The sequence below is a fragment of the Pempheris klunzingeri genome, chromosome 7, assembly GCF_042242105.1.
Source record: "Pempheris klunzingeri isolate RE-2024b chromosome 7, fPemKlu1.hap1, whole genome shotgun sequence".
Taxonomy (NCBI): domain Eukaryota; kingdom Metazoa; phylum Chordata; class Actinopteri; order Acropomatiformes; family Pempheridae; genus Pempheris; species Pempheris klunzingeri.
In genome coordinates, this window is record NC_092018.1 from 10,402,992 (window position 1) to 10,429,611 (window position 26,620).

Below are 26,620 nucleotides of genomic sequence, written 5' to 3' on the forward strand. Positions count from 1 at the left end.
AACCCACATGCAGCGTTTTTTTCCTCTCGTGGCCCAAGCACTTTACCCCAGTGTTCCCCAGCGCCCTGCCAGAAAAAAACACTATGTGGGCACAGGCCCTTGATAAGCAACTGTTTGCTAAAAGTTCACCCTATCGACTTAAATAACGGAATAACAGAAACAAAACAAAAGGTGAATTAATAAAAAAGAAACAGACCATACACTGACAACAATACAAGCTCAGTGAAAGCAGTCACAGGCAGCCGAATAATACGTTACAGAGAGGATAATACTTTTTCAGAGCGTTCTTTTCTCTATATTTGAATTTATTGTGTAAAATTAGGTGTCGACTCAATATCTTAAGTCAGTCATACATACCACACAAAGAGTTACAGTCCGACACTCTGCTGTCTGTCTGTTGTCTGTATCTGTCCTATGTAGATTCTCAAGGACGTTCCCATCTGTGATTTCTGGAAGAAGGGGGGCGCTCTGACCTGGACCACCTCTGATGACCCGTATCACAGCGACTCTGACTGTGAGGAGCAGGACTTGCGTTCCTACAAGGTACAGAAGAGTTCTGCTCGCCCCTCTGGCTTCTTGTGTCAGAGAAGCACCAGAGGATATATAAAGGGGAAAATGTTCCATACTGTCCCGATCTACAAGAGATAGCACCCTAGTTGACTGCCTATAGGGCACGTACAAAAATACCAGAAACACCACATGAAAAAGAACTTTGAAGTAACTAAATCTCCATTACAAAAGCACCTACACAGTAGAGTCACATAGCTTGAATGCCAATTAGTCGGATGTGTCAGGTTTAAAAGAAGCCTTACTGTCATGACCTTTACATGTGATTCTTTTCAAAGCAACACAAGGCAGCTTATCTAATTCCAAAGGAACCAAACAGCCAGATCTCAAAGATGCATGCAGACGCACACTGTTATGACATTGACACATGACAACACAAACTTAAACTGCATCAAGAGAGAGCAAAAATCATAGCACAGTTACATGGATAGACCTATGCAGCTTATGGGTTGATCACCACCATTAATCAATAAAGCATTTGTCTCTAACTTTCAGAATGTCAAAATGCAATAAAAAGAATATCACATTTACATTCAAATGCTTCCAACAGTAATTCTGGCACAGAGAGTTTTTCATTGCCGTCGTCGCCATGTGTTCGCTCATGAGGGATTTGTTGGGTTGAGTATGGTCTTCACCTGCTTTATATGTAAACGTGATCAATGTCAATAGTTGTGATTATATTAAAAAATCGTCTTGGCTTGAGTTCATGCATCAGAAAACATTCTCAGAGCCCTGAATGTATTGAAACGTCTGTTGTTTACAATCTGTGTTTGCCTGCTGTGGTTCGGACAAACACAGAAGTCATTTTCCATAACATAGGAGTGACTGAACATGAAATACAAATGATAAAGGGCAGTAATCATCATACTGACTATGGCAAGCTGTCAAAAAATTATTAATAATATAATTTTTCAGCGTTCAAAGTTGTCGTCAGGCAAACATACATATGAACAAAAACCAGGCTACACATATAGATAAAAATAACAGCCTCACCTAAAATTAGAAGACCACATGATGGGGATGACCACCCACCACCCTAAGACAATTTACTATGCACATAACATGTAACTGTCCTACAATACTGTTTTCATTATTCAGAAATAGGCAGTGGGATAGGCAGACATTTTCAGAAATGTTAATGATGTTGGCAGCAATTCAGAGACCTGCACACAGGCCAGCTTATTGCTATTGTATTGACAGTCTTGTGTTTTTATGTGCATAGTGGATTGATTTTGAATGATGATGGTGTTTTTTATATCATGTGATGTCCTAATTGTAGGAGGAGATTTTATTTTTGTCTGCATATATAGCCTACTTTTTGCTCACAGGGATGTTTGTCTGATGGAGACCATGAAGGTTTAAACATTGCATTGTTAAACATTTTTTTTGGAAGCTTGGACTGTCAAGTGTGCGGACTAGCTCGCTTTTTGTTTTGTATGCTACTTTTGTGCCTTGCCCTTACCCAGTTGGAATTGGATGCGCACACTCTCACCTCTCTTGCTTAGTTGGGAAACAGCTATTATTTAACACAGTTTTTATCAGAAAATTTAAAGAACACTTCAATGAGTTACACTAAAATAAGCAGAATACACCCAAAAACATTCTTATGCCTGCCTGTGTCCCAAGCTAGTTGACTTAATAGTCCAGTAAACCCACTGCCACCTCCACACTGGTTTAAAATCCTCTCTTTTGCTTCGTCTTTGTCCACTGAGGAAGAGCCTCAACAATGTTTGTACAGCTTTTCAACTCTAATCTTTCAACTTTCTCTATCCAATGCACACACTCTCCTTCTCCTGACGCCTCTGCTCTGCTGCCCTCAGCTCAGGAGCTGAACCAGCACAGCAAACACCTCCATACCAAACAATGGAAAATATTCCCTCACCACCTCCTCCACTGCCTGTTATCATTTAGCCTGGCTAAATTCACTTCAGGTGGTCACACTAAGCTGCCTGCAAAGGTAAGTTGTTACAGTGACTAATTCTCAAGAAGACACCTGGTCTTGTGTAGGCTCAAGGTTTAGACATTTACTCACATGTAGAACTTTGTTTTTCCAAACGCACTTTCATTTTTCATTTGTGTTATTTATTCATGTCACGTCTCAGCAATGCAAGCAGAGGAGCAACATAGTCCCTCAGGTAGCAAGGATGTTGTATCCATACTAAAATATATATACATACTATACGAACATGTATGACCTGCGGCTTAAAAATAAACTGTTTGTTTATAAAGTGTTTGTTTGTGTGTTTGTTTCAAAGAATTGTTACAAAGGTATGCACTGAGCAGGACTCTGTGCGGCTGTATTAATATTTCATTGTTCCTACGGTCCTGGAAGAGTCGTGGAATCTCAAAAGCTCATTTGCCAGACATGGAAAAATCAAGGAATTAGTCAAATCCTTGAAGGTTCTGGCAAAGACATCAGATTTTTGTGGTTATTACAGTAATCTTCTGTGGATAACCTTCCATATAATGTAACATAACAGAGATTTTATTTTCTGTAGCTGTTGATCCCACTGTAGATGGGCGGTCAGCTCACCTCCCAAAACCTCCGCTTCACTGCTGGAGGCTGACTCGGGGACCATCAATAAAATTGCTGTTAAATTGACACAAACACAATGTTATCTGAATACCTCAATGCTGTCTTGACAATATTAATGAATTATGGTTAAAAATGGTTTATTTTACAAAATACTTTAATAGATATAATGGCATTTTTTCAATAGTTCCCATGTAATGTGATGCTGTGACTCTAAAGCACTAAAATATAAAGAGGTTTGCCCTATTTGTCCAGTGCAGTAATAATTTCTGGTATTAGTTCTGACTCTCCACCTCCCATCACATGGAAATGTTCTTATGGGTCTTAGAAAAGTCAATTCAGAATTTTTGTCCATGAAAATATGTGAGAACGCTGGTATTTGGTGGTTGTAGTGTAACAGTGTTTCCTAACTATGTCAAACATGTCTTTACATATACACCAAGACACACAAATACTGATATCGGCTGATAATTAGTGTTTACAGTCGCCACTTTGTGCAATTTATTTCACAAAAAATCTGCTTATTTGTCTCGTCTTGATATTATGCTGCGAGTGCGAGTTGCATATTCAGTCTATTTTAGCCCCTTAGGTCATGTTCATAGCTGCTGATTTTCCCTTATTTGTTATAATGTGTTTTTACTCCTCATGTAACGTGACTAATGACACTTGTTCTTACTCTCACATTTCTGTCTGCCAGGTTTACTTTAATGTCCTATTACGTTTTGAAACTCCTAAGTGCTGGAGATACACATGATGATTGCTTTAACACAGACTGAATTAGCCTTATTGACCAAATGGTAACTGTTCATTGAAAAAAATGAATAGGTTTCCCAGTACACTAAGATGAGTTCAAATGTGCAGATAGCAGAGGAAATCCATAATACTTTATCTGCTGCAGCCTGTCTACGATGATGTTCTAGTAGGAGGATCCGTCCCTGGAGAGACGAAACATTTCATCGTAGTTTTGTATGGCTGTGTAATGACTTAGGGATACAAGGCAATCTAACAAGACCAGCTGCACTCTACAGTATGAACTCTGCTCCCACATATTCCTAATTTACCAGCTGTAGCCATTAACTGTCTTTATGTTGAATGTTTGAATACATAAATGCAGAGCAGAGGTAGATTTCCATCTTCTGAATCCCTCAAACAGATGAAGGCTGTCTTTGTGGAAGAGTTGTCCAGTTGTCAGTGTAAACTACATGTCCAGAAGTACACTGGCACCCCTGTCCACTCACTTTTTTGTACTTCTTTATTTGGTCTAAATCCCAGTTTTTTCAGTATGTGTTAACATTTTGAACAATACTGTGTGCTTTTAAAGTTTGGGGAAGGCTCTCTCTCTTGTCTCAACATGACAGTGGCTCCATGCAAAAAGCCTGGGCAATAAATACTCTGATTTTAATTTATGAGTGTAGTGTGGAGGAACTGACCTGCACTGAACCCTGACCTCAATCCCATGCAACACTTGAGGGATGGTCAGCGCCTGGCCTCACTAACGGTCTTGTGGCTAAAATGGGGTGAGAGGAGGAGTGAAGGCTGTTATATCAGCAGAATGATGCTCATGGTTTTAAATGAGATCACACATGGGTATAATGTTCAGGTTCCCGCTATATGACAGCTTTCTGATGGGGGCTGGTTCAGTCCATAAAATCATTGAAATTACATGGCGCTCCGATCTGATTACAGGACATCTGCAATAAATACCCATGAAATAAATCCAAAGATAAAAGTATAAAACTATATTTCTAAGAAAAAAATGTTTAAAAAGATTGAAATAATTTAGAGTTTATGTCCTTACACATTTCTGGTTGTGCTGTTGAATTTGACTTTTACATTTTAGCTTGCACGAGCATAGAAATTGAATGTTTTTCTGCAGGAAATCAAATACAAAACCTACTTCACTGCCACTTGGGTTTGAACCTGGGATGCCCACGTGAAAATATTCTGCGAGCAAGTGTTACTTTTATAGTGTTGAGCCTCTGCATGCCGCCGCTGTAATACAATCTGGGCCCAACAGACCAACCGACAGTGTGCTCATTGGAGCAGAAAATGCTCTTTCATCCCTTTTCTCCCCCCTCTTCCTTCCTCTTCTTTCCACTTCTAACCACTTCGGTTTCTGTCCACCTTTCTAGATAAGCCGGCCAAGTCACTGTCCAGAGATGCTCTTCTTCCTCTGCAGTATGCTAGCTGGTCATCTGAGAGCGCTGTGCTGGGCGACCACCGGACTGGACCATCTAGACACGCCTCTGCCAGGCATGTGCACTCTATGCTTACATGCATTTTTATTTGATACAGATAAAAAACACATTGCATCACACGTTCTTTTTGAAAGCCTTATGCCATATTTCACGCCACATTAAGTCAAAATGAATAATGATGATGTTCTTCATGCCTATGATATATGTGATATATGATATATATGTTTCAGGTTAAGTCATTTGCAGGAGGAATCATCCACCGGTCATAAATATAAACTATGATTAGTGTCACTGAACCATGAATTCACTTTGCTTTGAGTGGAATAATTGGCTCCATTTTAATGTCTTCCCTGCTGCAGAAGCAGAGTTTGTGGCTCGGATACACTCCCATCTGTGTGACACAGCAAATAAGAAGAAGCGGCACTATGGTGAGCTCAACCTGACATCCCTTCCCAAACACACACACATACACAATGATCTTCCATTTCTTTGTGCCGTAACTTCAGAAACTTGTCATCGTGCCTTCTCCCACTGAAGTCAGCAGAGACGAGAGGAACCATAGAGCAGTTCCTCCACTCACATCACAAACATATAAGACAATGGAAACTACCCAAATGACACCTTTCAATAATACACATTATAAAAATTCCATCAATCCCACTGGTAGTGGTTTTGTTCTGTTATCCCGACCTGGTTTTTCTATATTGGATGTCTGTCTGTTCTTTTGATTCACATGTGCCTTTGTGCCGAATCTCATAGAGAGCTGCTCAGAGGAGGCTGCACACACTGCAGTTAGAACACTAATAGACCTCGGGGTGAGTGACAGCCTCTGTGTGTGTGTGTGTCTGTTTAAATCTGTCTGTCTGCGGAGAATTAGAACCCGAGTCAGGATTGAAAGTTTAGGCGCAAGTCCAACTCCCAAAAAGTTCAGTTTTGACTTTAATCTGTCCCCAGGAGAGCCTGACCCAAAATCAACCCAACCCAAATCCCCAAATCACTGTTAATCAGTCGATTTCTGGGTTTTCATCAATATTCCTGAACAGGAAACCAACCTGATTTTGATGCAACAAGAGAGAAACTGGGCCTGATAGGAGTCAGCCATGTCCAATCATGTTTGAGGCAGAAATGTCAAAGAGGATTCACTGTGCCAAGGGCAAAAGTGATTTAAAAGGAAAGTTTAGAAAAGTGTAGCACAGGCAACACTTCGTCTCAGTGTCTTAACCACGCTGGGGTGATTTACATGTCACATTTTAGTCTTTACAAAGAAAAATACTGGTGTCCTCTCGACCTGTAATCTCATGTTGTCTATATCCACTTAACATTTATCACCATCATGTCTCAAGCTGTGCTGGATGTAACTTGGATTTTAAAACATTTAGAAATTGTCTGAAATAGACTTGAAGCACAAATTTTATTTAAAGTCCCTTATGAATAAAACAGCTAGGATCAGTGGTGCATTTCTGTACAATTTTGACATGCATGTACTTTACATTAGTACTTTAACTTTCTGCTACACGTTACACTTGGTGTACGCTGCAGAGCAGCAGCTGCTTCTGTGATGTGTTCAAGCACAGCACTGAGTGTGGATCGACCGTGTTTTGGCGTGTCAGAGCCCAACACACAATCACTGTAGCTACAAGTTTTTTTTTGTAACCTTTGATCAGAGCGAGGATAGTTGCTTCCCCTTGTTTCCAGTCTCTATGCTAAGCTAAGCTAATGGCCTGTCGGCTGTAGCGTCATATTTACAGCGCAGACATGAGAGCGACATCAATCAAAGATTTTGCTTGAGTGCTGAGTAAGACTGAGCTTTTGAGTGTAGGGAAAATGTGACTTGTTTTTTAGGATTCCTCTGTGACATATTTCCTTTTCTTCCTGTGTGCTGTGAGGTGACCTCATATGAAAACAACTAATGATCAAACAGAAACGTTGATGAGACCAGATAAAGGCTTCATGTTTATTGTGATGGATCAAGCTGCTTCTCTGTGGACGTTGTTTTTCATACAGTGCAAGAATGAAGGCAGCAAATGGTTTGTCTTGCAGATAGGAGTATGAGCATCTATTATCTCCATGTGCACTGACTCTGCAAACAACCGCGAGGAATAATAAAAAGGAGAAGGGCAACCTAGCCGATTACCACCAACTTAAGAGGCTAAGAACTGCAGAGAAACGCACCTCATATTAGTCAGGAAAATGGAGAAAATGGCAGCTTGCTCATGACTCTGATGCAGTCTTTTCATCCATAACTATATGAATCAGTGTTTCAGCACAAATTCCCTGTTCTCACAATTTACCACTCAGCCCTTCAACTCTAAAAAGTAGACAGTGTCTGCACCCTTCAGTCTCCCCCAATCAGTCTGTGTGTTGGGAATCGCCGCTTTTTAAAAATAGAGCGTCATTGACCCATATATCCTCAAAGATCTCACGAGGCAATTATTAACTTTCTTATCAAGGTTATCAGTCAGAAATGGTCGTTATCATGCTCATCTGTAGGATTTAACAGCTAGTTCCACTCCCTGATGCTGTGACGGTTTGATTTATAAGGTCTACAAGTCAAATCAAAGGGGTAATGTGCGTTTATAGAACTAAAACAAAAGCACAGCACAGTCTGAAGTTTGCCTCTCTAATTTTGCCTCATTATTTCAGACCTCGCTGACTGAATAAGTTGGTTCAGTATTATTTATGTAACATCTTTAGCTTTGTTTTTCTTTCTCATTTTTGAAGCGTTCTTGTTTTGAAAGGTCTTGTTTTTATCTCTGTTATTACTTCAGTGTTTTTTGTTCGGCCTTGTGCACAAAAACACACCACTAAAGATAAGAAAAGATCCGTGCTCACAACGTTCAAATGAAGGTTACAGAATAAAAAGCATTGTGTTCGCGAGTGTCCTGACAGCGCTTTGTTTATGTTTACTTCAGGTCCTTTTGGAGGAGCGTCAGAAAGAAGGCGTCTTCCTGGGTGTCAGTCCTTTGTTCCAGTTGTCAGAAAACAGGCTGAAACTGCACCGCTTCATCTCACAGTACCTCTACAATTAATGTGTTAACTGGGCAGCATGACTCAAAGGCCTTGACACAACTTTGTTTTGTTGCAGAGTCTGACCTCGTCCTCTGTTGGTGTCACAGCGGCTCGTTTCTAGTGTTAAAAAAACATGCATGCTGAGCCGGAACGTTCCTGCCTTTAGGTTAATTGCATTTTGATTTTTCAGTGATGAGACATTGATTTTAAGTTTGTCTTTAGTAATAGCATTAGCATAAAGCCACAGGAGACGAGGATTATGAAGTCCCTGTAATCACCTGCTCGGTGCAGCTTGTGTTTTCCCCCTATTTCGTGTTGTAATGAAGGCCGCCAAAGTTTTGTTTGTAACGTGAACCATAAGCTTAGTTCTACTTTTTTCTTGTTTTTCACACATTGATCAGTTAATGTTCATACTGACAATAAACAAATTTGCTTGTTTCATCATTAACTCAAGACGTGTCAACTGAGTAGATCCTGGTTGGGGACAAACAGTAGTATGTTTCGCTAATTCTTGTAGGTATAATCTCTTCTGAACATCACTCTCCTACTGAATGAAGACCTTCCTGTGCTGACTCAGACCTCAGGAGACTCTGCCTGCTTGACAAAGACCTTTTGACACCAAGATGCAGAGACAAAATCAATGCCTCGCTTTGGACAGGGCATTGAACGTTTTGTGGCAGGAATTAACATTTTGGAGTTTACCATCGTTTGCCTTTAGGGTCAAGAGACAGCGCAGCTGTTTTCCTTTTAACTCGCCCACTACCCAAAGCTGCAGTAGATCAGCTCTCATCGATCGTGACACTCTACTGCCACCCAGTGTTGAACAGGGCGCACTGCTAAAGCCTCAATGCATTTCACACGTCTCACTTTAGCTGGGTGTAAAATCCATATTACACACTAATTCTTAGCAGATTTTCAGCATGTGTGAAAGTCAGTAAGTGAGTGTGCCATTTGTCTACACAAATACAAATAATAACTCTTACATTTGTGGAAAATCTTTGTTATGATTAATTACAGGTTTCATTTCAAAGCTGCAGTTTGATCGAGGTCCAGCCTGAGAATTATGTAATTTCCTGTATGTGCGCTGCCTTGGTTGAAATAATCTGCCAAATGTAATTTAATGCTGAATTTCATCATGTCACACATCATGTGACTCAATGGTGCAAGGTTCAAGAAGTCACCTCATCACACTACTGCGAAATGCAAATGGGTCCATTAGGCCCGAGGATTCTCTAAAACCGTCTCTGTCAGAAAACGAATGGTGGTTGATGAATCAAAGCCCAGGACAAAGAAATTATGAAGAATTTCCTCTCAGACAATGATGGGGACACATTTTTTAGATATTTTTAATTTGATAAAATGTATTTTATTGTGAATCTGCTTACTTTTCATAGGGAAGTGGCTGTTTGAATGTGTTAGTTTATTATTCTGAATGTTAAACATAATTAGAAACTTTTTTTTACATAATAAAGACTCAGTCTCAGTTTCTGCTGCGGCGGTCGAGGTGGTGACTAACAAACAATGTGGCTGGTTATCTGACTTGGCTTCAAAGATTTCCTCATCCAAACCGTCTACTTGTCTCTCTCCAAGATCCTGGAGAAGGTTGTAGCCAATCAGCTGTGTCATTTTCTAAATTCTAATAGTCTATTTGAGGAGTTTCAGTCAGGTATTAGAGCGCACCATAGCACAGAGACAGCACTGGTGAAGGTTACAAACGACCTCCTTATGGTATCAGACAGAGGACTTCTCTTTGTACTTGTTAGATCTGAGTGCTGCATTTGATACCATTGACCATCACATTCTCACATCCTATGACAGAGACTGGAACACTTCATTGGCATAAAAGGAACTGCCTTGATGCGGCCTTTGGTATGTTTCCTTTGGGTAATATCAGAAAACACTCAATTTCCACTGTTATTTAGATGATACCCAATTATACTTATAAATAAAGCCAGATGAATCCAATCAGTTGTCTAAACTCCAAGTCTGCCTTCAGGACATAAAGTCCAGAATGACTCAGGCCTACTTCCTAAAGTCCTCAAAAGTAGTGTGGGAGGCAGAGCTTTCAACTATCAGGCTCCTCTCCTGTGGAATCTCCCTCCAGTCTGGGTTCAGGGGGCAGACACCCTCTCTACTTTTAAGAGAAGGCTAAAAATCTAACTTTTTGATAAAGCTTATAGTTTAGGGCTGCCTCAGGCCTTGGACCAGCCCTTGGTTATGCTGCTATAGGCTTAGACCACTGGGGGACTTCCCATGATGCACTGGGCTCCTCTATCCTCCACTTCTTCTCCATCCTTATGCGTCATGTCCCTTTAATGTCTGTTACTAACTTGGTATCTTCCCCAGAGCCTTTTTGTGCTTTTCTCATCTCTCAGGCTCCTGCAGTTCTCTGGCTTCCATGAATCACTGCTGCGGCTCTTCGGCCGTATTATTATAGTCGTATTATTGTTATTCATATAAACTATTGTCATGTTTTTCACTGTTACCATATTGCTTATTATTAGTCATATTCCTATTGTCAGTAGTATAGTTGCTCTTATTATGTTGGTTGTTGTGCATGTTGTACAGGTTCAGGTACAGGTACCTTCCTCTGAATTCACTGTAGTATCATGAGTAAAACATTCATGACAAAATGTAGAATTTTACCACAATTTTCACATATTGTATTAGAAAAAGGTGACACTGTCGATCAGAAGTGCAGTTTATTTAACAGATGACATTCCTTCATGGGACTGTTGGTGTTTTCGGCAGGTCATCTCAGGATTCAGACCACTTTATTGATTATAGAGCCTAATTGGTCTATCTGGCACTCCACCACGTCTCCTTTCTGAGAGAAAAAAATAGTTAAAATTAACCTTCAGTAACCACTTCCAAGCTGGAGCTGATGTGTGGCTACAGACAAAATACACAGATCAGGCATAACATTATGACCACCTGCCTAATATTGTGTTGGTCCCCCTTTTGCTGCCAAAACAGCCCTGACCCACCCGAGACCCATTAAGGTGTGCTGTGGTATCTGGAACCAAGATGTTAGCAGTAGATCCTTTAAGTCCTGTAAATTGCGAGGTGGGGTCTTCATGGATCGGACTTGTTTGTCCAGCAAATCCCTGCCTGATCGGATTGAGATCTGGGGAATTTGGAGGCCACGTCAACACCTCAAACTCGTTTTTGTGCTCCTCAAACCATTCCTGAACCACTTTTAATTTGTAGCAGGGCGCGTTATCCTGCTGAAAGAGGCCACAGCCATCAGGGATTACCGTTTCCATGAAAGGGTGTACATGGTCTGCAACAATGCTTAGGTAGGTGGTATGTGTCAAAGTAATATCCACGTGGATGGCGGGACCCCGCAGAACATTGCCCAAAGCCTCACACTGCCTCCGCTGGCTTGCCTTCTTCCCATAGTGCATCCTGTTGCCAGGTGTTCCCCAGGTAAGCGACGCACACGCACTTGGCCATCCACGTGATGTAAAAAACACGTCTCATCATTCATCAGACCAGGCCACCTTCTTCCATTGCTCCGCGGTCCAGTTCTGATGCTCACGTGCCCATTGTTGGCGCTTTTGGTAGTAGACAGGAGTCAGCATGGGCACCCTGACTGGTCTGCGGCTATGCAGCCCCATACGCAACAAACTGCGATGCACTGTGTATTCTGACACCTTTCTATCAGAACCAGCATTAACTTCTTCAGCAATTTGAGCTACAGTAGCTCGTCTGTTGGATCAGACCACACGGGCCAGCCTTCGCTACCCACGTGCATCAGTGAGCCTTGGCCGCCCATGATCCTGTCACTGGTTCAATCAATCAATCAATCAATTCACCTTTATTGATCCCCCAAGGGGGGAAATTCCATTTTTACAGTGGTGGGGAAAGTGGGGGGAGAAAAAACAAGAGGAGAGAGAGGGGAGGAGAAAAAAACATGCGACACCAGACTGTACTCATGTGGAGTGCAGTGTGGGACCGGTAAAAAAACCTCAGCACATATTTTTGCACATCACATGACAATAACAACATGGCAACAGGGGATGGGAAAAGGGGAGTAGAGAATTCCAGCACCGCAGGAGGCAGGTCGCTGGCTACAGCCCCGTGCAGGCGAGCCCTTGGACCACGCCCCTCGTACTGGAGGGGTGGAAGCTGGCGAAGGCGTTGGATATAGGGCAGGAGTAAGTCCCGATGTGTTTGCCCATCAGTTCCCAAAACCCGCCTCAGTTCATTCGCGGTCGTCGGCGATAACATGGCGGTTGCCATGGAGACGTCCCTGGTCCGGTTCCAGATAAGCCAACAAACACCAGGTGGATGGGGGAGTGATGGGGAAGAGCGTCCCAGCTGCAGTGCACTCAGAGGGGAGATTGTTCGGACAGTGACCTTGGCCAAGGCCACTGCTTAGGGAGGCCAATTCAGATTAGATGATTTGGGTTAGAGCGAGACAGCCATATTCACCACTGTTCCTTCCTTGGACCACTTTTGATAGATACTGACCACTGCAGACCGGGAACACCCCACAAGAGCCGCAGTTTTGGAGATGCTCTGACCCAGTCGTCTAGCCATCACAATTTGGCCCTTGTGAAACTCGCTCGAATCCTTACGCTTGCCCATTTTTCCTCCTTCTAACACATCAACTTTGAGGACAAAATGTTCAGTTGTTGCCTAATATACCCCACCCACTAACAGGTGCCATGATAGAGATAATCAGTGTTATTCACTTTAAAGTTATGCTTGATCGGTGTAACTTGTGTAGACTTGTGTGTTATCACTGAGAGAAAGATTGATAGCTTTCTGAATACACGCCTGAGGTCTGCACACTTTACAGAGTCCCTGTAACTCTGTTCCATAGAATATGGACATGATATGCTGCCATTAAACTTTATTAGTTTACTACTGTGTTTATAAGTCCTACACGCTTCTCTGCGCCTCCATTACAACAGTCACCCACCCAATATCCCATAGAGACTGTGTCCGTCCCCCAACCATTCAGACCATTTATTTATTTATATTTATTTAGCAATTTCTCCTCTGGCACAGTTAAGCAGGATAGGAGAGTTAAATGTGGACTGTGCTCCTGCACATTTTACAGGGTCCCTGTAACTCGATATGCTGCCATTGAGCTTTGTGTAAAGTTCTGTTAAAGCTGGAGCTGATGTGCAGCTACAGGCAAAATAACTTGTGCATTAGTTTCATGCATTCATTACCTTGAGAAAGACAGGTGGCTTTCTGAAAACACCCACGCCGGGAGGAGTGCCTGTCAGGAACACATCTCCTGGAGTCAAAGTCACAAACCTGACAAGGTGAAAAAAAGGAAGAGCATGTGTGATACAGTGGCACCAACATTATCATGACTTGCTATTTACTCTACTCCTCACAGGTCATGCAAAACAATAACTTCCCCAAATGATCCAAGTGTATGCACAGATCCGTTATTACAGAGCAACACAGGGGTCGTCAGCAGTAAGTCAGGCGAGGAGCAGAGAGGCTTTTCCATCCAAGAATTTCAGATCAGGTCGGATCACGCTCCAGTTGGTTTGAAGGCTTTAGGGCAAAAGGTTTTCAGGCATGATGGATAAATCTTTGTTGAAGCATGTAATTTCAGCTTCGAGTCTGTGAAGAATAGAGGCCATTTGTTCCCACGATTCATTCCTAACATGATTCGAGTTGCAAAATATCCTAGATGGAAACTAAACTCTCAGTTTGAGTTCTGTATATATTACGTTGAATCTATGAGAAGTTAAAGCCCGAAAAGTTCTGTGAAGCAAAGACACCATCATCATGAGCAGAAACGGAGCACTGGGTGAACTCACTTTGACACCCAGGCGACCAGCGCCTCCGTCTTGAAGATCATCTGATCAGTGTTGCTGCTCTGGACTGTGTCTCCGTTGACCAGGCAGCGGACAGCAAGGTTGTGAGGATCTGGAGGTGGATTCATACAAAAAAACACTCTCAATAATATTGATAGAAATATTAATATTTAATTATCTGGGTCCAGATCATGTTAATTGATTCAGTATGTTACTAGGAATTGTTGTTATGTCCACAGGGTTAAAGTTCTCAAACACCGTGCCTGATTCCAGGCACAGAGCTGTTTTTGATACATAAAATACTTAATTCAGTATATTCTACACATTTCCTGCTTGCTGACTTTTGAGGCTCACACATATTTCTTGCTTTAATCCCTCTGTTCAGCTGGAAAGTTATGACAAAAACATTATATACGTGTTCTATATCCATTATATATTATATGATATCTAGTTTTCTGTCATCCTTTGACTGCATTCTTTGTGTTATTGAAAAGGTCTTAAAATGTCTTAAAATTTTATTTGGTGAACACCCCCGAAAACACTGCAATGAATATTCAGTGTTTAAGTTTAAGAGTAGCCATTATTATATTAATAAGCGATAGGACATTGATTCCCAAACACTTTGATATTAATAGTGTTGAATTACTTTTGAAACTGTGCTGGGATCAGTATCAGTTAACAAGCTACAAAGAACAAATATGTAATTGTGTTTTTACTGATGTTTAGCATTATCACACAGCTCCAAGCTTCAGTGAATGAAATTATACTTTTAACTGAATTGCAGCTTGTTAAGTCAGTGATGCTGCTGACGAACAAAATCACAGATAATTGCGTGATTCACCAGATTGTCGTAATTCCCTCTTTTTGTCTCACGCTCCCTGCTGTGGTTTCTCGTTCCCTCTCACCTTTCACAGCGTCAGTGGTAACTAATGCAGGGCCGAGAGGACAGAAGCTGTCGAAGGTCTTTCCCAGCAGCCACTGCTTCCCGTTGTGCTTCATCTGCCAGTCACGCGCGCTGACGTCGTTGGCCACAGTGAACCCGGCCACGTAGGACAGAGCATCTTCCTCCTGAACAACGAGAGGAGTGGACAGATGCTTCACCCGAGCATCAACATGTCGTGGGCATCAGAAGTGGCGTTGAGATGCTCACCTTGATGTGTTTTCCTCTTCGCCCAATCACAAAAGCCAGCTCTACCTCCCAGTCCACCTCCTTCAGTCAGAAAAAAGACCAAGATGAGGCAAATACAGCACAAATGTCCCAATAAACTACACACTAATTCAAAGTAGGTCAGTATGTCTTTTAAAAAATGGACTGTAGTTTTTACTCACCTGCAAAATATCTAAATATATTCCAAAAAACGGAGTTTGACATGTTTCTTTGGCACCCAGCCCACATGTATCTTACGTATGCCTGGCCCTAGTACTCTTCCTGTCTTCCTGTCAAGCTCTTTGTCGTGTATAAATTAAGTCCACGTGCTCGCTCTCACCTGGCTCTCGGAGGGCAGAATGATGTCATCAAACGGCCCAGTGATGGCGCTGGGAAATTTGCTGAAGATGATGGGCTCTTTGGGGATCGGGGCGTTCTGCTCCAGGCAGTGGTCCCGGTAGTTCATGCCCACACACACCACCTTCTCCGGGGCCAACACTGGAGACAACAGCTGGATGTCTGATCGCTCCACCACACACTTACCAGACGACAGGGCTCTGAGGAAGAGGAGGAGGAGGAGGAGAATGAGTCAGCAAGAACATGATGATTTGGGACAAAGTTGACTGAAGAGGAGGACAAAGATGATAATTTAGGCACAAGTTGATGTTAAACATAGAACTGTATGAGCAAAGATTAAGCCTTTTTAACACCTCTGATAGGAAAAAGTGATAACCACTGCGCAAACTAGACAACAACATACGCCGTTATTGAGTGTAAGTGAATTTTAATAACCAAAATATTCAGTCCCCTGCATTTACCATTAAATAAACAGGAAGATGATGACTAATAAGTATAGTTTAGGAAAGAGAAGGCAGTGATTTGGGATCTGATGAAGAGTCTTAACAGCCATAATATGGCAGAATGTGAGGACGTTTTTTTGATACCTCTGTGCAGCCTCCAGGCCTGTGTCTCCCAGCTCCAGCAGCTCTCTCATTGTCGAGGGCATTAAGGGGTCAAACGCCTTCAGATCCACCACGCCGAGCCCCTCACCTAGCTCCACTCCCACTCTGATACCCCCACCGTCGCCATGGAGATGAAACTGCACCAGACGCATCGCTGCGCCACTCAAGCCTCGCTGCTGTGGGTCTGTTGTTCGCCTCTGAGAGAAGAAACTCCTGAAGATGCAACAGGAGCGAAGGGGCAGTCTCATCTGTCAAGGGTGGAAGAAGTCAGAGGAGAGAAGGAAGGAAAACAGATGATAGCAAAATAGATCAGTTCTCTGATGGTGTCTTGAAGACATGCATTGATTTTTTTTTTCTCCCTCCTTCATCTGTCAGGAGCAAAATAGATTGCAGCACCTACACATCTAATCTTTTAAATTAATCTGTTGTTAGTCAGTCTGATGCCATAAAACAAATGGTGACCATTTTTCTAAAACCCTTGATCTCAGCTTCAGATGATTTTATCCAACTAAAACTCCAAAACCCCAAGTTTGGGGTATAAAATAGAGCAGAGCTGCAAATCCATATTTTTAAGATGCAGGAAACAAAGAGAATTTAGGGTTGGGTTTTTTTTCTGTAAGCTAGAAATTGGTTATAAAAGCTCTGCTGACTGATCAATTCATTGACTTTTCATTTCAGCACTGGTCCTGCTGTGAAACCACATGACCTTTCCATGTCTCTGTTTACAACACTGGGCTTTGTTTAGACAGAGGCAGCTGAAAACTTGGTCATAATGCAAAAACAAAAGAAAATCGCATGTTGATTTCTGATATTTCCCAGGCTTTTAGAAAATCTGTCAACTTCTCTGACTTTTACTGTCTGAAAGGAACCACTCAACACTAATAAAATCACAACAGTGAGGCGGAAATGAGCAGCACGTGAACCCAAAAGTAGTTTGTCAAACACATAAGATCAGCGTCCAACAGCCTCCAATCATCACGATCAACAGTCACTTGATAATAGAGCTGTAAATCATGACCAGGATAAGAAAAGCATGAAGTCAGGTCCAGCAGCGGGTCACTTCTGCCTACCTGCTGCTCGACATGTAGCTTTGCTGTTTGGCCTTTGGAACAAAGGCGTTTAAAGAGCAATGTGCCACTGCAGCCTGTTACTGAACAAACCTCATGTGCATCTTGCCCTCTGTACTGCCTCTGGTTAATACTCACCTCGCCTGTTCTGCACAGAAAACACTACTTTGAATCACTTCCGGTTGGTGTTTGTAGTTCATGAGGTCAGTCCTGTCAAAACGGAGCCATATGTCTCAGCTGAAGCTAACGGCAGAGTGTAGCCATGCTTGATATTATTTATTGGCAGACTGCGATTGTTATATTAGTCATTTAATTATCTTTATAATGATTTTGTCGCGTTTGTGGCTCAGTTTTGAAAACTACAATTCCCTACTCTATGCGTAAATGGTACTTTACGTGCAATGGGTAGTTAGGAACGTATACGTGCTTGATACAACTAGCTATCCCAAAATATGACAATTTTACTTTTAGGGATAATCAGACTCTTATAAGACACTTAAAGTACTTCAACAGGAAGCAGAAACTAGCTCTTAATACACCCAAAGCTCGTAGATCAAGGAAAAATGGAGTTTTACAACTGGGGTGTTCTTATAATTACGAGCTACGAGAAGCCATCGAAGGCAGCACGAACGGGTTGGACGGGTCATGTGACCACCCGGTGAGGCGTGAGGGGAAGGATCTGTTCTCACTGATTGTCAGCTGTCTCTTTCGCCCTGAAGACGCCTGAGGAGGACAAAATGTGCACCAGGTGAGATTTGAGGGTGATTTTGTTTCTACCGAAGTAATTTATGGCTTTTCCGTGGAAACACACTGAAAGAGTAAACCCTCATACGCTCCCTCATGTGTCATGTATGTGAAGGGGGGGGGGTTTCTGTGGAAAATGTGATTAAACCTCCCTAAATTCTTAGTTAGTGTCACATGATGCAAGAAATGCCTGACGGCTAAAACTGATGTGGTTCCACCCGTTTAAGTTTCTCCCTATAAAATGCACACAAGGCACAAGGATCTGATTGTGCAGCAGTGAGACAAGAGAATCTGTCGCACTCTCGTAACAGCTGAAATTAAAGCAGGTCTCAAAGGTCTTGCTGGTTTCCACACTTTGACCCTCTGTGTTGTCTTTAGCCTGCTTTATAAGGCCCAGACATGAGTGCTGATAAAACAGGAAACGACTTTCCATTGTGTGTTTCTCTGTTCAGCGTCCAGCCTATTGAGTGGACCAACGACATCAAGAACCAGAAGTAAGTATTATCAAATGCTGCACAATTGCTGCCAGAGTGTGGGTAAGTTATTTTGTGCATCTTATCATACTGCTCTCATCTCTTTTCTCAGTTATGATGGCATCGTGTTGGTGACCCAGAGCCATGAGACTCTGCCCGCTGAGCTAGAGTGTCTGAAGGCTCCGCTGCAGGACTACAGCTCTGTAAGTCTCTGCTCTTCTACCACCTGCAGCCAGCGGACTCTCCTCCTCTGTCTCACACTCGCACTGAATGCTCTCACACCTCATCACAAACTACTGCTAGTAGTAGTAGCAGCTCAAGAATAAGACGATACGCTTTCATGTTCTGATTAACTAAAGTTCAGTTTTGCAGTATTGATTGTTAAAATCAATGCTCTTGACTTACCCATATTTCTAAGATGCAACCAAACATAACTGTGAACAAAAAGTATTTGATGTGTGATTGAGACACACCTGATTTGCTAATGAGTGCTCTTATGAGGGATTCTATTCAGGGGGTTGAATTTTGAAACTGCAGTAGTCATTAAAAGTAAGATATTGTGTTAAATCTGGAGAAACCATCTGTAACATAAGTTGTGTTGTGTTCTTTAAATTGTTCTTGTTTGACTTATTTATTGAACACAGCTGAACATTTTGCCAGTACACCTAATTTGCAATCAGGGCTGAATAATTTTGAGTGCAATTGCATGATGTGTAAAACATCTACCTTGTGGAAATCAAGTCGTTACAACTCCCACAAAAAGGCTGTTTTCAGTCAAAAAAGTAGTGTAAATGATAGTTGCTGTTTTGTGGAATAATCTTTCTGAATCAACATTGAATTGAATGAGCAGGTCAGTGTTCAGCCCAATGTGAACGCAGGTTAGATTCAGATCTCCTATTTATACTCCTCATCTGCTCTCCCTCGAAGGTGGACCGTGGTCTGGGGGAGGAGGTTGTGATCCTGAAGGTTACCGATCTCCCTGGTAACCGCCTGGTGTTTGCCTCCACTGGCCCGGTGAACCGCGACTACGATGACGTCAGGCGCTTCAGTGATGCAGCGGTCAACGGCATCAAACGGTCAGTTGACGGTGGCTGATTAGTGTCTCCTACTGCTGGTTTCCCTTCAGGTTTCTAAGCTGCCTCGCTCACCTGTGTGTCCTTTCAGGGCCTTGAAAGCAGGCATGCAGCGGCCCCTGCTGGTCTGCCCTCCACATAAGGACTACAAGGAAAGCAGTGTGGTGGCTGCACTCGGAGCCCTTCATGCTCTCTACATGGTGAGAAAAGACATTTTAGTAGGAGCTAAATCACATTTCTGGATTCAGTCTCCACTAAAAGGCTGTAGCCATTTTTTGCTTAGATTTCAAACCTTGATTTTCCCTATAAAGTACGAGCAAGGTACATTATTTTTATTTCAGCTCTCTTGTATGCTGAAATGCACTTTGGCTTCGTGACATGAACACAAACAGCCATGTTATACAATGAATTAACAAGTTCATTTGACTTTTAAAGAATTCACAAAACTGAAGACGCTTTAGAGCCGCTGCAGCAACCATGAACATTTATAAGAAGTCTTTGAAATCAAACACAGTAACATATCTAAATTTGTAAATATCATCAACACTTTAACCATTATTCTGCTCTGAACCTGCTAATATTCCATAAAATGTATACACCCAGTAAAGAGACTCCTTTGTCATAATCCCTTTTCCTCCAAAAGCCCCTGGAGGTGAGGGAGGCGCACATAAGTTCCTCCAAGTACAAGGTGTGTGCTCTGGGGCTGTGGGCAGCAGAGGAGGCAGAGGGACAGAGGCTGGTGAAACTAGCCGATGCTCTGGAGAGTGGGAGGTGGGTCAACTGCTTCACCTCATCCCCCTGGTAAGATTTCTCATGCTGTGTTGTGTTCACTCGCTAACCAGCGTTGTCTGTCTCTCCTCCTCAGAGTGGCGTGTCGTGATATCGGTGGCTCAGACCCTGAGCGTATGGCTGCCCCTCTTGTGGCTGAATACGTCCAGAAAATCTTCACGGACACCTGTGTGACGGTAGCGCCAAATAACATCCTCTTCCTGTTAACAGTCATCTGGCGTTCAGTCAGAATCAGGAAGAAAAAAAACAATTTTGTGGGTGTTTTGGTTCCCCCAAACATCATTAACACATTTCTGTGTTTATTAACCTCTAGGTCGAGGTGGTGAGTGACCTCAAGGTCCTGGAGAAAGAGTATCCCTGTCTGGCTGCAGTCAACCGCTGTGCCAACAGTAGGAGAACTTATTTTGTTATCACTTATGAATGTGGCCCTGGACAGAGACTTTAAACAATATAAAAGGTATATATACTTTTGAAAAAATGTCTCCACATTTACTCATAGTTTCCTCCTCATACAGGCGTCCCTCGTCACCAGGCCAGAGTTATCAAGCTGCAGTACTGTGGAGACGGACCGATCGAAAAGACACTCCTGTTGGTGGGAAAGGTGAGAGGAGACTCTGAGACTTCTGTCCTTGAACCACTATAACATTAAAGGAAAACTTTCTTTAAGTCTTCATAATGCCCAGGAACAAACAGATGAAACATGCATAACTTTTAAGGAAGCCTGCAATGATTTATCGGACGACAGAAAATCCATCAGCAACTATTTTGATTGTCAAATAAGTGCTTTTGTCAGTCTGCTATACAGAAATGATATACTGTAGATGTTACTTGCAGCCTTTCTCTTTAAGTTAATGGGGCAGAAATGTAAGGAGGGAACACTTTGTGTAACTAGTTAAGAGTTGGCCAAGAAATTGCATGTATTATATGACTGACTGCTTGATAAATGGAGGTTGGTTCTGGTGGTGTTTCCAGGGCATCACCTACGACACCGGCGGAGCAGACATCAAGGCTGGTGGTGTCATGGCTGGGATGCACAGGGACAAGTGTGGAGCTGCTGCTGTGGCTGGCTTCTTCCAGGTTAGCAAGCCCTTATTTAATACTCTGATTCATGCTTTCGAAATAGGGAGTTAGTTATTTGACATTGATGGTAAAACCTGTAGTTTTATGTGCTTCTTTTAAGTTCGCAGCACTGCTCACTACCTAATCCTCACCTTGCTCTAAGATTTTAGCCAAGCTGAAGCCCAAACACCTGAAAGTTATCGGCTCCATGGCCATGGTGAGGAACAGTGTCGGTGCAGGTCGGTGTAATCCACTCTTTTTTTCTTTTTTTTTTTTTACATCTCTCTCAGTTGGATCTGGGTTACACAAAGTTGCTTGAGATGATGTGCTGAATCTGTGTGTTTTCTCAGACTGCTATGTGGCTGATGAGCTGGTGGTTTCCCGTGCACACCGCAGAGTGAGAGTGGGAAACACCGATGCTGAGGGACGTATGGTGATGGTCGACCTGCTCTGTGAGATGAAGGAGAAGGTGACAGCATCCCATCTTAAATACTTCTTATTTGTACATCCAGTAGATTTCCTCAGACGGCAACTGCAAATCGGGTGCAAACAAACTACAGTGGCGGTAATGCAAATCCTTTTTGGTGACTGTCCAAGTCAACTAGAGGCAATTGTTTTTGCCACTTAGATTGTTCTTCTAAGTGTCTGACAACATTATGGAAAGGATCCCTACAGAGATGAACCTGTGAAATGTTTTTTTGTTCAACCAGAAACGGCCGTTATATCTCTTTGTTTGAAGATGCCAGACTCCATTGACAAAAACACAAACATGTCATTTTAGCCTGCAGAAAACAAGATTTTCTGGTCCACCGCTTCCTCAAATGGATAGTTTGCTTTTTAAACAGTTCTTTGGGATCCAAACATGTTAAAATGCCACAGTCATAGCAACTAAACTCCCCTGTGAAGTTAAAATTCTGTTCAGGTCGGTTTGATTGAGCAGTGCAATGGCTGTTTCTGGTAAAACAAAAAAGAGACAATCTGAACCTGTTAGTGGTAAAAACTAGAACTTTTAGTGGACGTACTGTGACAGGTAAGGTTGCCCCTAAGGACTACTTTACCGCTATTGTAACCTGTTTGTGGTTCTCTGCTGAGATCTACTGGACTAATTCCAAAATGTTTTGTACCTCCCAGTCATTTCACTGGAGTTAGCCTGTAACTCATTAGTACTTTATAAGGCCTTTGCTGTACATCTGTCCCTTCTCATTCTGATCATCTGTGTCTGCAGGCAGTGACTGAGACTTCTCCTCAGCTCTTTACTATTGCTACTCTGACTGGTCACGCCATCAGAGCCATGGGACCAAACTACTCTGTGAGTACTGTTAAAACACAGACAAAACTGTGACTTACTGAGAGATGTCAATATTTCAAAAGTTAAAATTCAAATAGTCCACCGCTGTAGAAACCATTGTGTTTTCTTTGTAGATCATCATGGATAACGGACCGGCCCATCGCAACAACAACGCTGCCCAGTGGCAGAAAGGTGAGAAAACTACGCTGATAAATTTGGCCATGAAAGTTTATTTTTTGATCTCAGGAACATCAATTTGAAAAAATATTCTTCAGTTCCACTTCAGGGGTTTTTGTAGAGCTTTCAACCGCATCTCACACCTTCATCAGCAGATGGAGCTGTGATCATGTGACGTATGACAACTGACCACTGTCAAACTGTATTGGAAAAAGTCACAAAGCATCACATGAATTACACACAAGCTAATTGATAATTAAATTAATTAATTGCTTTGTTGATTGTCAGCAGATTTATTCAGATTAATATTTGTATTATGACAAAAATATGATTACCAAATATTTGTTCATTCTTAACTAATGCAGAGTTTTGTGCTTTTGTCTGTTAAACATCATTAGAAACTAAATATGTTTTGAAACGGTTTCATGTTCTCTCTGGCAGCCGGAGAGATGCTGGGCGATGTGTTTGAGGTGTCCACTATCAGACGAGAGGACTACGAGTTCCACAAGGGAAAGTCTGAGTACGAGGATATTCTGCAGTGCAACAACCTGCCGTCTTCCGCTACACCTCGAGGACATCAGACCCCTTCAGCTTTCCTCATCATGACCTCAGGGCTCGACAAGGTGCACACATTAGAGACTACATTATTAATTATCTGCAAGTATGAAAATTATTAATGGAAGAAATGTGATGATTAACTTTTTCATTCATTTCCAACGCAGCACGGTGTGGATTCTGTCAAACCTCTGCCGTACTCCCACATTGACATCGCTGGGTCCAGCGGTCCTTTCCCTGGTGTTCCAACAGGAGCCCCCATCGTTGCCATGGCAGCCCACTACATCCTGTCTCAAGAGAAACCCCGACTGTAAAATGACTGCAGTCTCTGCACTCAACCCCTACACAATTTTGCAACCGTCCAAAAATAAATGAAATCCCTGCTACAACAACACGCAAAATGGGACATTTTCCCGACATTCCTTAACATCTCTGATTGCTTTTCTGCATAAATGATCTTTGCTCTGTTTTCTAAGATCTTGTGACATGTGTCGCGTCTGCACCAAGTGTCAAATGACCCTGTTAAGGGGCCTGAATCAATACATACTCAGGGGGTAAATGACAATACAAAAATACAAACCTTTTTATATGTGTGTCTGTATGCATGCGACAACTGGGGGACATGGGTGTGTGATGAAGTACGCTTTGTGAGTCAAGCCAAGCACTCTTCATTGATCAATAAAACTAATTGGAATCTAAAAGATTAATGTGTTCTTTCTGTGGAGTTATTTTTGCTCAGGATTGCATGTTGCGCATCAGAGGGGAAAGAAAGAAGAAATGTTCTACAGATGCATGGAATACATTCAGATAAGATAAGATAAGATCAACTTTATTGATCCTGAAGGAAATTATTTATATACAAACATACAGTCTCATACACAAGTTCATTCATGCCTCCCCAGATATACTTCTGTAGCTGTACACACACTCACACAGTTTATAAATTGTATGTGTGCATATCTACACAAAGTAATCCTACAATATTTTATGTTGGGCTGCAATGGCAGACAGGACAAAACTGTTTTAGTAGTAGGAAGTTTGTAAATTAATAGATTTTGTGGTATGTTAACTATTTTTGGGGGGGGTTGCAAAGGAAATGTGGGAAGGTTATATACAGTTAGGCCCAGAAATATTTGGACAGTGACACAAGTTTTGTTATTTTAGCTGTTTACGAAAACATATTCAGGATACAATTATATAATCAATATGGGCTTAAAGTGCAGACTCTCAGCTGTAATTTGAGAGTATTCACATCCAAATTGGAGCAAGGGTTTAGGAATTACAGCTCTTTAATACGTAGCCGCCTCTTTTTCAAGGGACCAAAAGTAATTGGACAATTGACTCAGAAGGCTGCAAAAAAAAAAAACAAGGCTGCATGGGCTCTTCCCTCATTAACCTGTCATCAATTAAGCAGTTAAAAGGTCTGGAGTTGATTCCAGGTGTGGAAGACAACAGTGGTGGATGATCGTAGAATCCTTTCCATGGTGAAGAAAAACCCCTTCACAACATCCACTCAAGTGAAGAACACTCTCCAGGAAGTAGGTGTATCAGTATCTAAGTCTACCATGAAGAGAAGACTTCATGAGAGTAATCAGAATCAGAATCAGAATCAGAATCAGAATCAGAATCAGAATCAGAATCAGAATCAGAATTCCTTTAATAATCCCCAGGGGGAAATTGCTTTTTGTTACACACAGCTCCAAAAGAATAAGAATAAACTTCAAACACGTAAGTAATAATAATAATGATACAAATAATACCACTACTACTAATAATAACATATAACAACATGTACACTCAGAGTGAGCTAAATACAAAGGATTCACCACAAGGTGCAAACCATTAATCAGCCTCAAAAATAGAAAGGCCAGAATTGACTTTGCCAAAAAACACCTGAAGAAGCCAGCCCAGTTCTGGAACAGCATTCTTTGGACAGATGAGACTAAGATCAACCTGTACCAGAATGATGGGAAGAAGAAAGTTTGGAGAAGAATTGGAACAGCTCATGATCCAAAGCACACCACATCTTCTGTAAAACATGGTGGAGGCAGTGTGATGGCATGGGCATGCATGGCTTCCAATGGCACTGGGTCACTTGTGTTTATTGATGATGTGACAAAAGACAGAAGCAGCCGGATGAATTCTGAAGTGTATAGGGATATACTTTCTGATCAGATTCAGCCAAATGCAGCAAAGTTGATTGGATGGCACTTCACAGTACAGATGGACAATGATCCAAAACATACTGCAAAAGCAACCCAGGAGTTTTTTTTAAAGCAAAGAAGTGGAATATTCTGCAATGGCCAAGTCAATCACCTGATCTCAACCCAATCGAGCATGCATTTCACTTGCTCAAGACAAAACTTAAGGCAGAAAGACCCACAAACAAGCAACAACTGAAGACAGCTGCAGTAAAGGCCTGGCAAAGCATCACAAAGGAGGAAACCCAGCGTTTGGTGATGTCCATGGGTTCCAGACTTCAGGCAGTCATTGCCTGCAAAAGATTCTCAACAAAATATTGAAAAGTAACATTTTACTTAGGGTTATGTTTATTTGTCCAATTACTTTTGAGCCCCTGGAACGAGGAGCGTTTGTATAAAAATAGCTACAATTCCTACATGTTTAATCATATATTTTTGTTCAACCCCTTGAATTAAACCTTAAAGTCTGCACTTCAATTCCGTTGTAGTTGTTTCATTTCAAATCCAATGTGGTGGCATGCAGAGCCCAAATCATGAAGATTGTGTCACTGTCCAAATATTTCTGGGCCTAACTGTATCACCAGTAGTTTATCCAATGTCCAGTCTATGGTCCTGGTATAACATTAATCTAATATTTATTTGTTGGGTCTTCCTCAATCCCTCCTTTTATACATGAATTCTAAAATGTGTCCAAAAGTCTCAAATCCCCCCAAAAATGTTAGAAGCAACATAGAATTGATGAATGTCCTATTACAGTATTTTAAAAGTGTGACTTTTATGCACTATTACACTTAATTAAAAACTAGATACCTTTAGTTTTTTATGTAATTTTATTATAACCTACTTTGTCAGCCATTAAATATGAATGACTCTTTCCTGTATTAACTGTAGTTTGAGTTTGTTGTCGACTGTTGACAAAGTTGACCTCTCCAACATGGCCGAAATCAGCGCCCACTCATTTAAGCGGGAAGTACTGACTGGGAGGCGGA

General features: G+C 41.9%; 3 protein-coding genes across 5 annotated transcripts in view; 2 read left to right on the top strand and 1 right to left on the bottom strand.

Moving 5' to 3' along the window:
- gpat2 (glycerol-3-phosphate acyltransferase 2, mitochondrial) overlaps positions 1 to 8,339 on the top strand; it is a 31,237-nt gene extending 22,898 nt beyond the window's left edge. The window contains exons 18-22 of the mRNA XM_070834453.1: positions 421 to 543; positions 5,233 to 5,353; positions 5,658 to 5,726; positions 6,058 to 6,113; positions 8,211 to 8,339. Of these exons, the coding sequence (XP_070690554.1) occupies positions 421 to 543; positions 5,233 to 5,353; positions 5,658 to 5,726; positions 6,058 to 6,113; positions 8,211 to 8,327 (486 nt within the window). The 3' untranslated portion in view covers positions 8,328 to 8,339. The remainder of the gene's footprint in view (positions 1 to 420; positions 544 to 5,232; positions 5,354 to 5,657; positions 5,727 to 6,057; positions 6,114 to 8,210) is intronic.
- Positions 8,340 to 10,994: 2,655 nt separating this feature from the next.
- fahd2a (fumarylacetoacetate hydrolase domain containing 2A) lies at positions 10,995 to 17,432 on the bottom strand. Of its 3 annotated transcripts, none has more exons than XM_070833850.1 (8): positions 17,411 to 17,432; positions 16,188 to 16,453; positions 15,584 to 15,800; positions 15,247 to 15,306; positions 15,002 to 15,164; positions 14,100 to 14,208; positions 13,494 to 13,581; positions 10,995 to 11,134 (listed from the first exon to the last, which is right to left on the bottom strand). In XM_070833850.1, the coding sequence occupies exons 2-8, from the start codon at positions 16,451 to 16,453 to the stop codon at positions 11,072 to 11,074; spliced, it is 966 nt and encodes a 321-aa protein (XP_070689951.1). In that variant the 5' UTR covers positions 17,411 to 17,432; the 3' UTR covers positions 10,995 to 11,071. The 3 variants fall into 3 exon arrangements, with proteins under 3 accessions (XP_070689951.1, XP_070689949.1, XP_070689950.1); XM_070833848.1 differs by lacking the exon at positions 17,411 to 17,432 and adding an exon at positions 17,276 to 17,382; XM_070833849.1 differs by lacking the exon at positions 17,411 to 17,432 and adding an exon at positions 17,366 to 17,381.
- A 512-nt stretch (positions 17,433 to 17,944) lies between these two features.
- LOC139204355 (putative aminopeptidase W07G4.4) lies at positions 17,945 to 24,118 on the top strand. The gene is made up of 16 exons (XM_070834368.1): positions 17,945 to 18,020; positions 18,469 to 18,510; positions 18,602 to 18,692; positions 19,417 to 19,565; positions 19,654 to 19,762; positions 20,206 to 20,333; positions 20,428 to 20,527; positions 20,665 to 20,740; positions 20,867 to 20,952; positions 21,324 to 21,428; positions 21,574 to 21,649; positions 21,761 to 21,879; positions 22,636 to 22,719; positions 22,833 to 22,890; positions 23,317 to 23,498; positions 23,598 to 24,118. The coding sequence occupies exons 1-16, from the start codon at positions 18,010 to 18,012 to the stop codon at positions 23,742 to 23,744; spliced, it is 1,563 nt and encodes a 520-aa protein (XP_070690469.1). The 5' UTR covers positions 17,945 to 18,009; the 3' UTR covers positions 23,745 to 24,118.
- The last annotated feature ends 2,502 nt before the right edge of the window (positions 24,119 to 26,620 follow it).

Bases quoted from the DNA above. Each gene is read 5' to 3' on its own strand.
- fahd2a (XM_070833850.1), bottom strand. From the start codon at position 16,453: ATGAGACTGCCCCTTCGCTCCTGTTGCATCTTCAGGAGTTTCTTCTCT. The intron at 15,307-15,583 runs GTGAGAGCGAGC...TTCTGACTGAAG, and splicing joins TTCTGCCCTCCGAGAGCCAG to GAGGTGGACTGGGAGGTAGA. The intron at 14,209-15,001 runs GTGAGAGGGAAC...ATCCACCTCCAG, and splicing joins TACCACTGACGCTGTGAAAG to ATCCTCACAACCTTGCTGTC.
- LOC139204355 (XM_070834368.1), top strand. The intron at 19,763-20,205 runs GTGAGAAAAGAC...TTCCTCCAAAAG, and splicing joins CCCTTCATGCTCTCTACATG to CCCCTGGAGGTGAGGGAGGC. The intron at 20,528-20,664 runs GTAGCGCCAAAT...ATTAACCTCTAG, and splicing joins TCACGGACACCTGTGTGACG to GTCGAGGTGGTGAGTGACCT.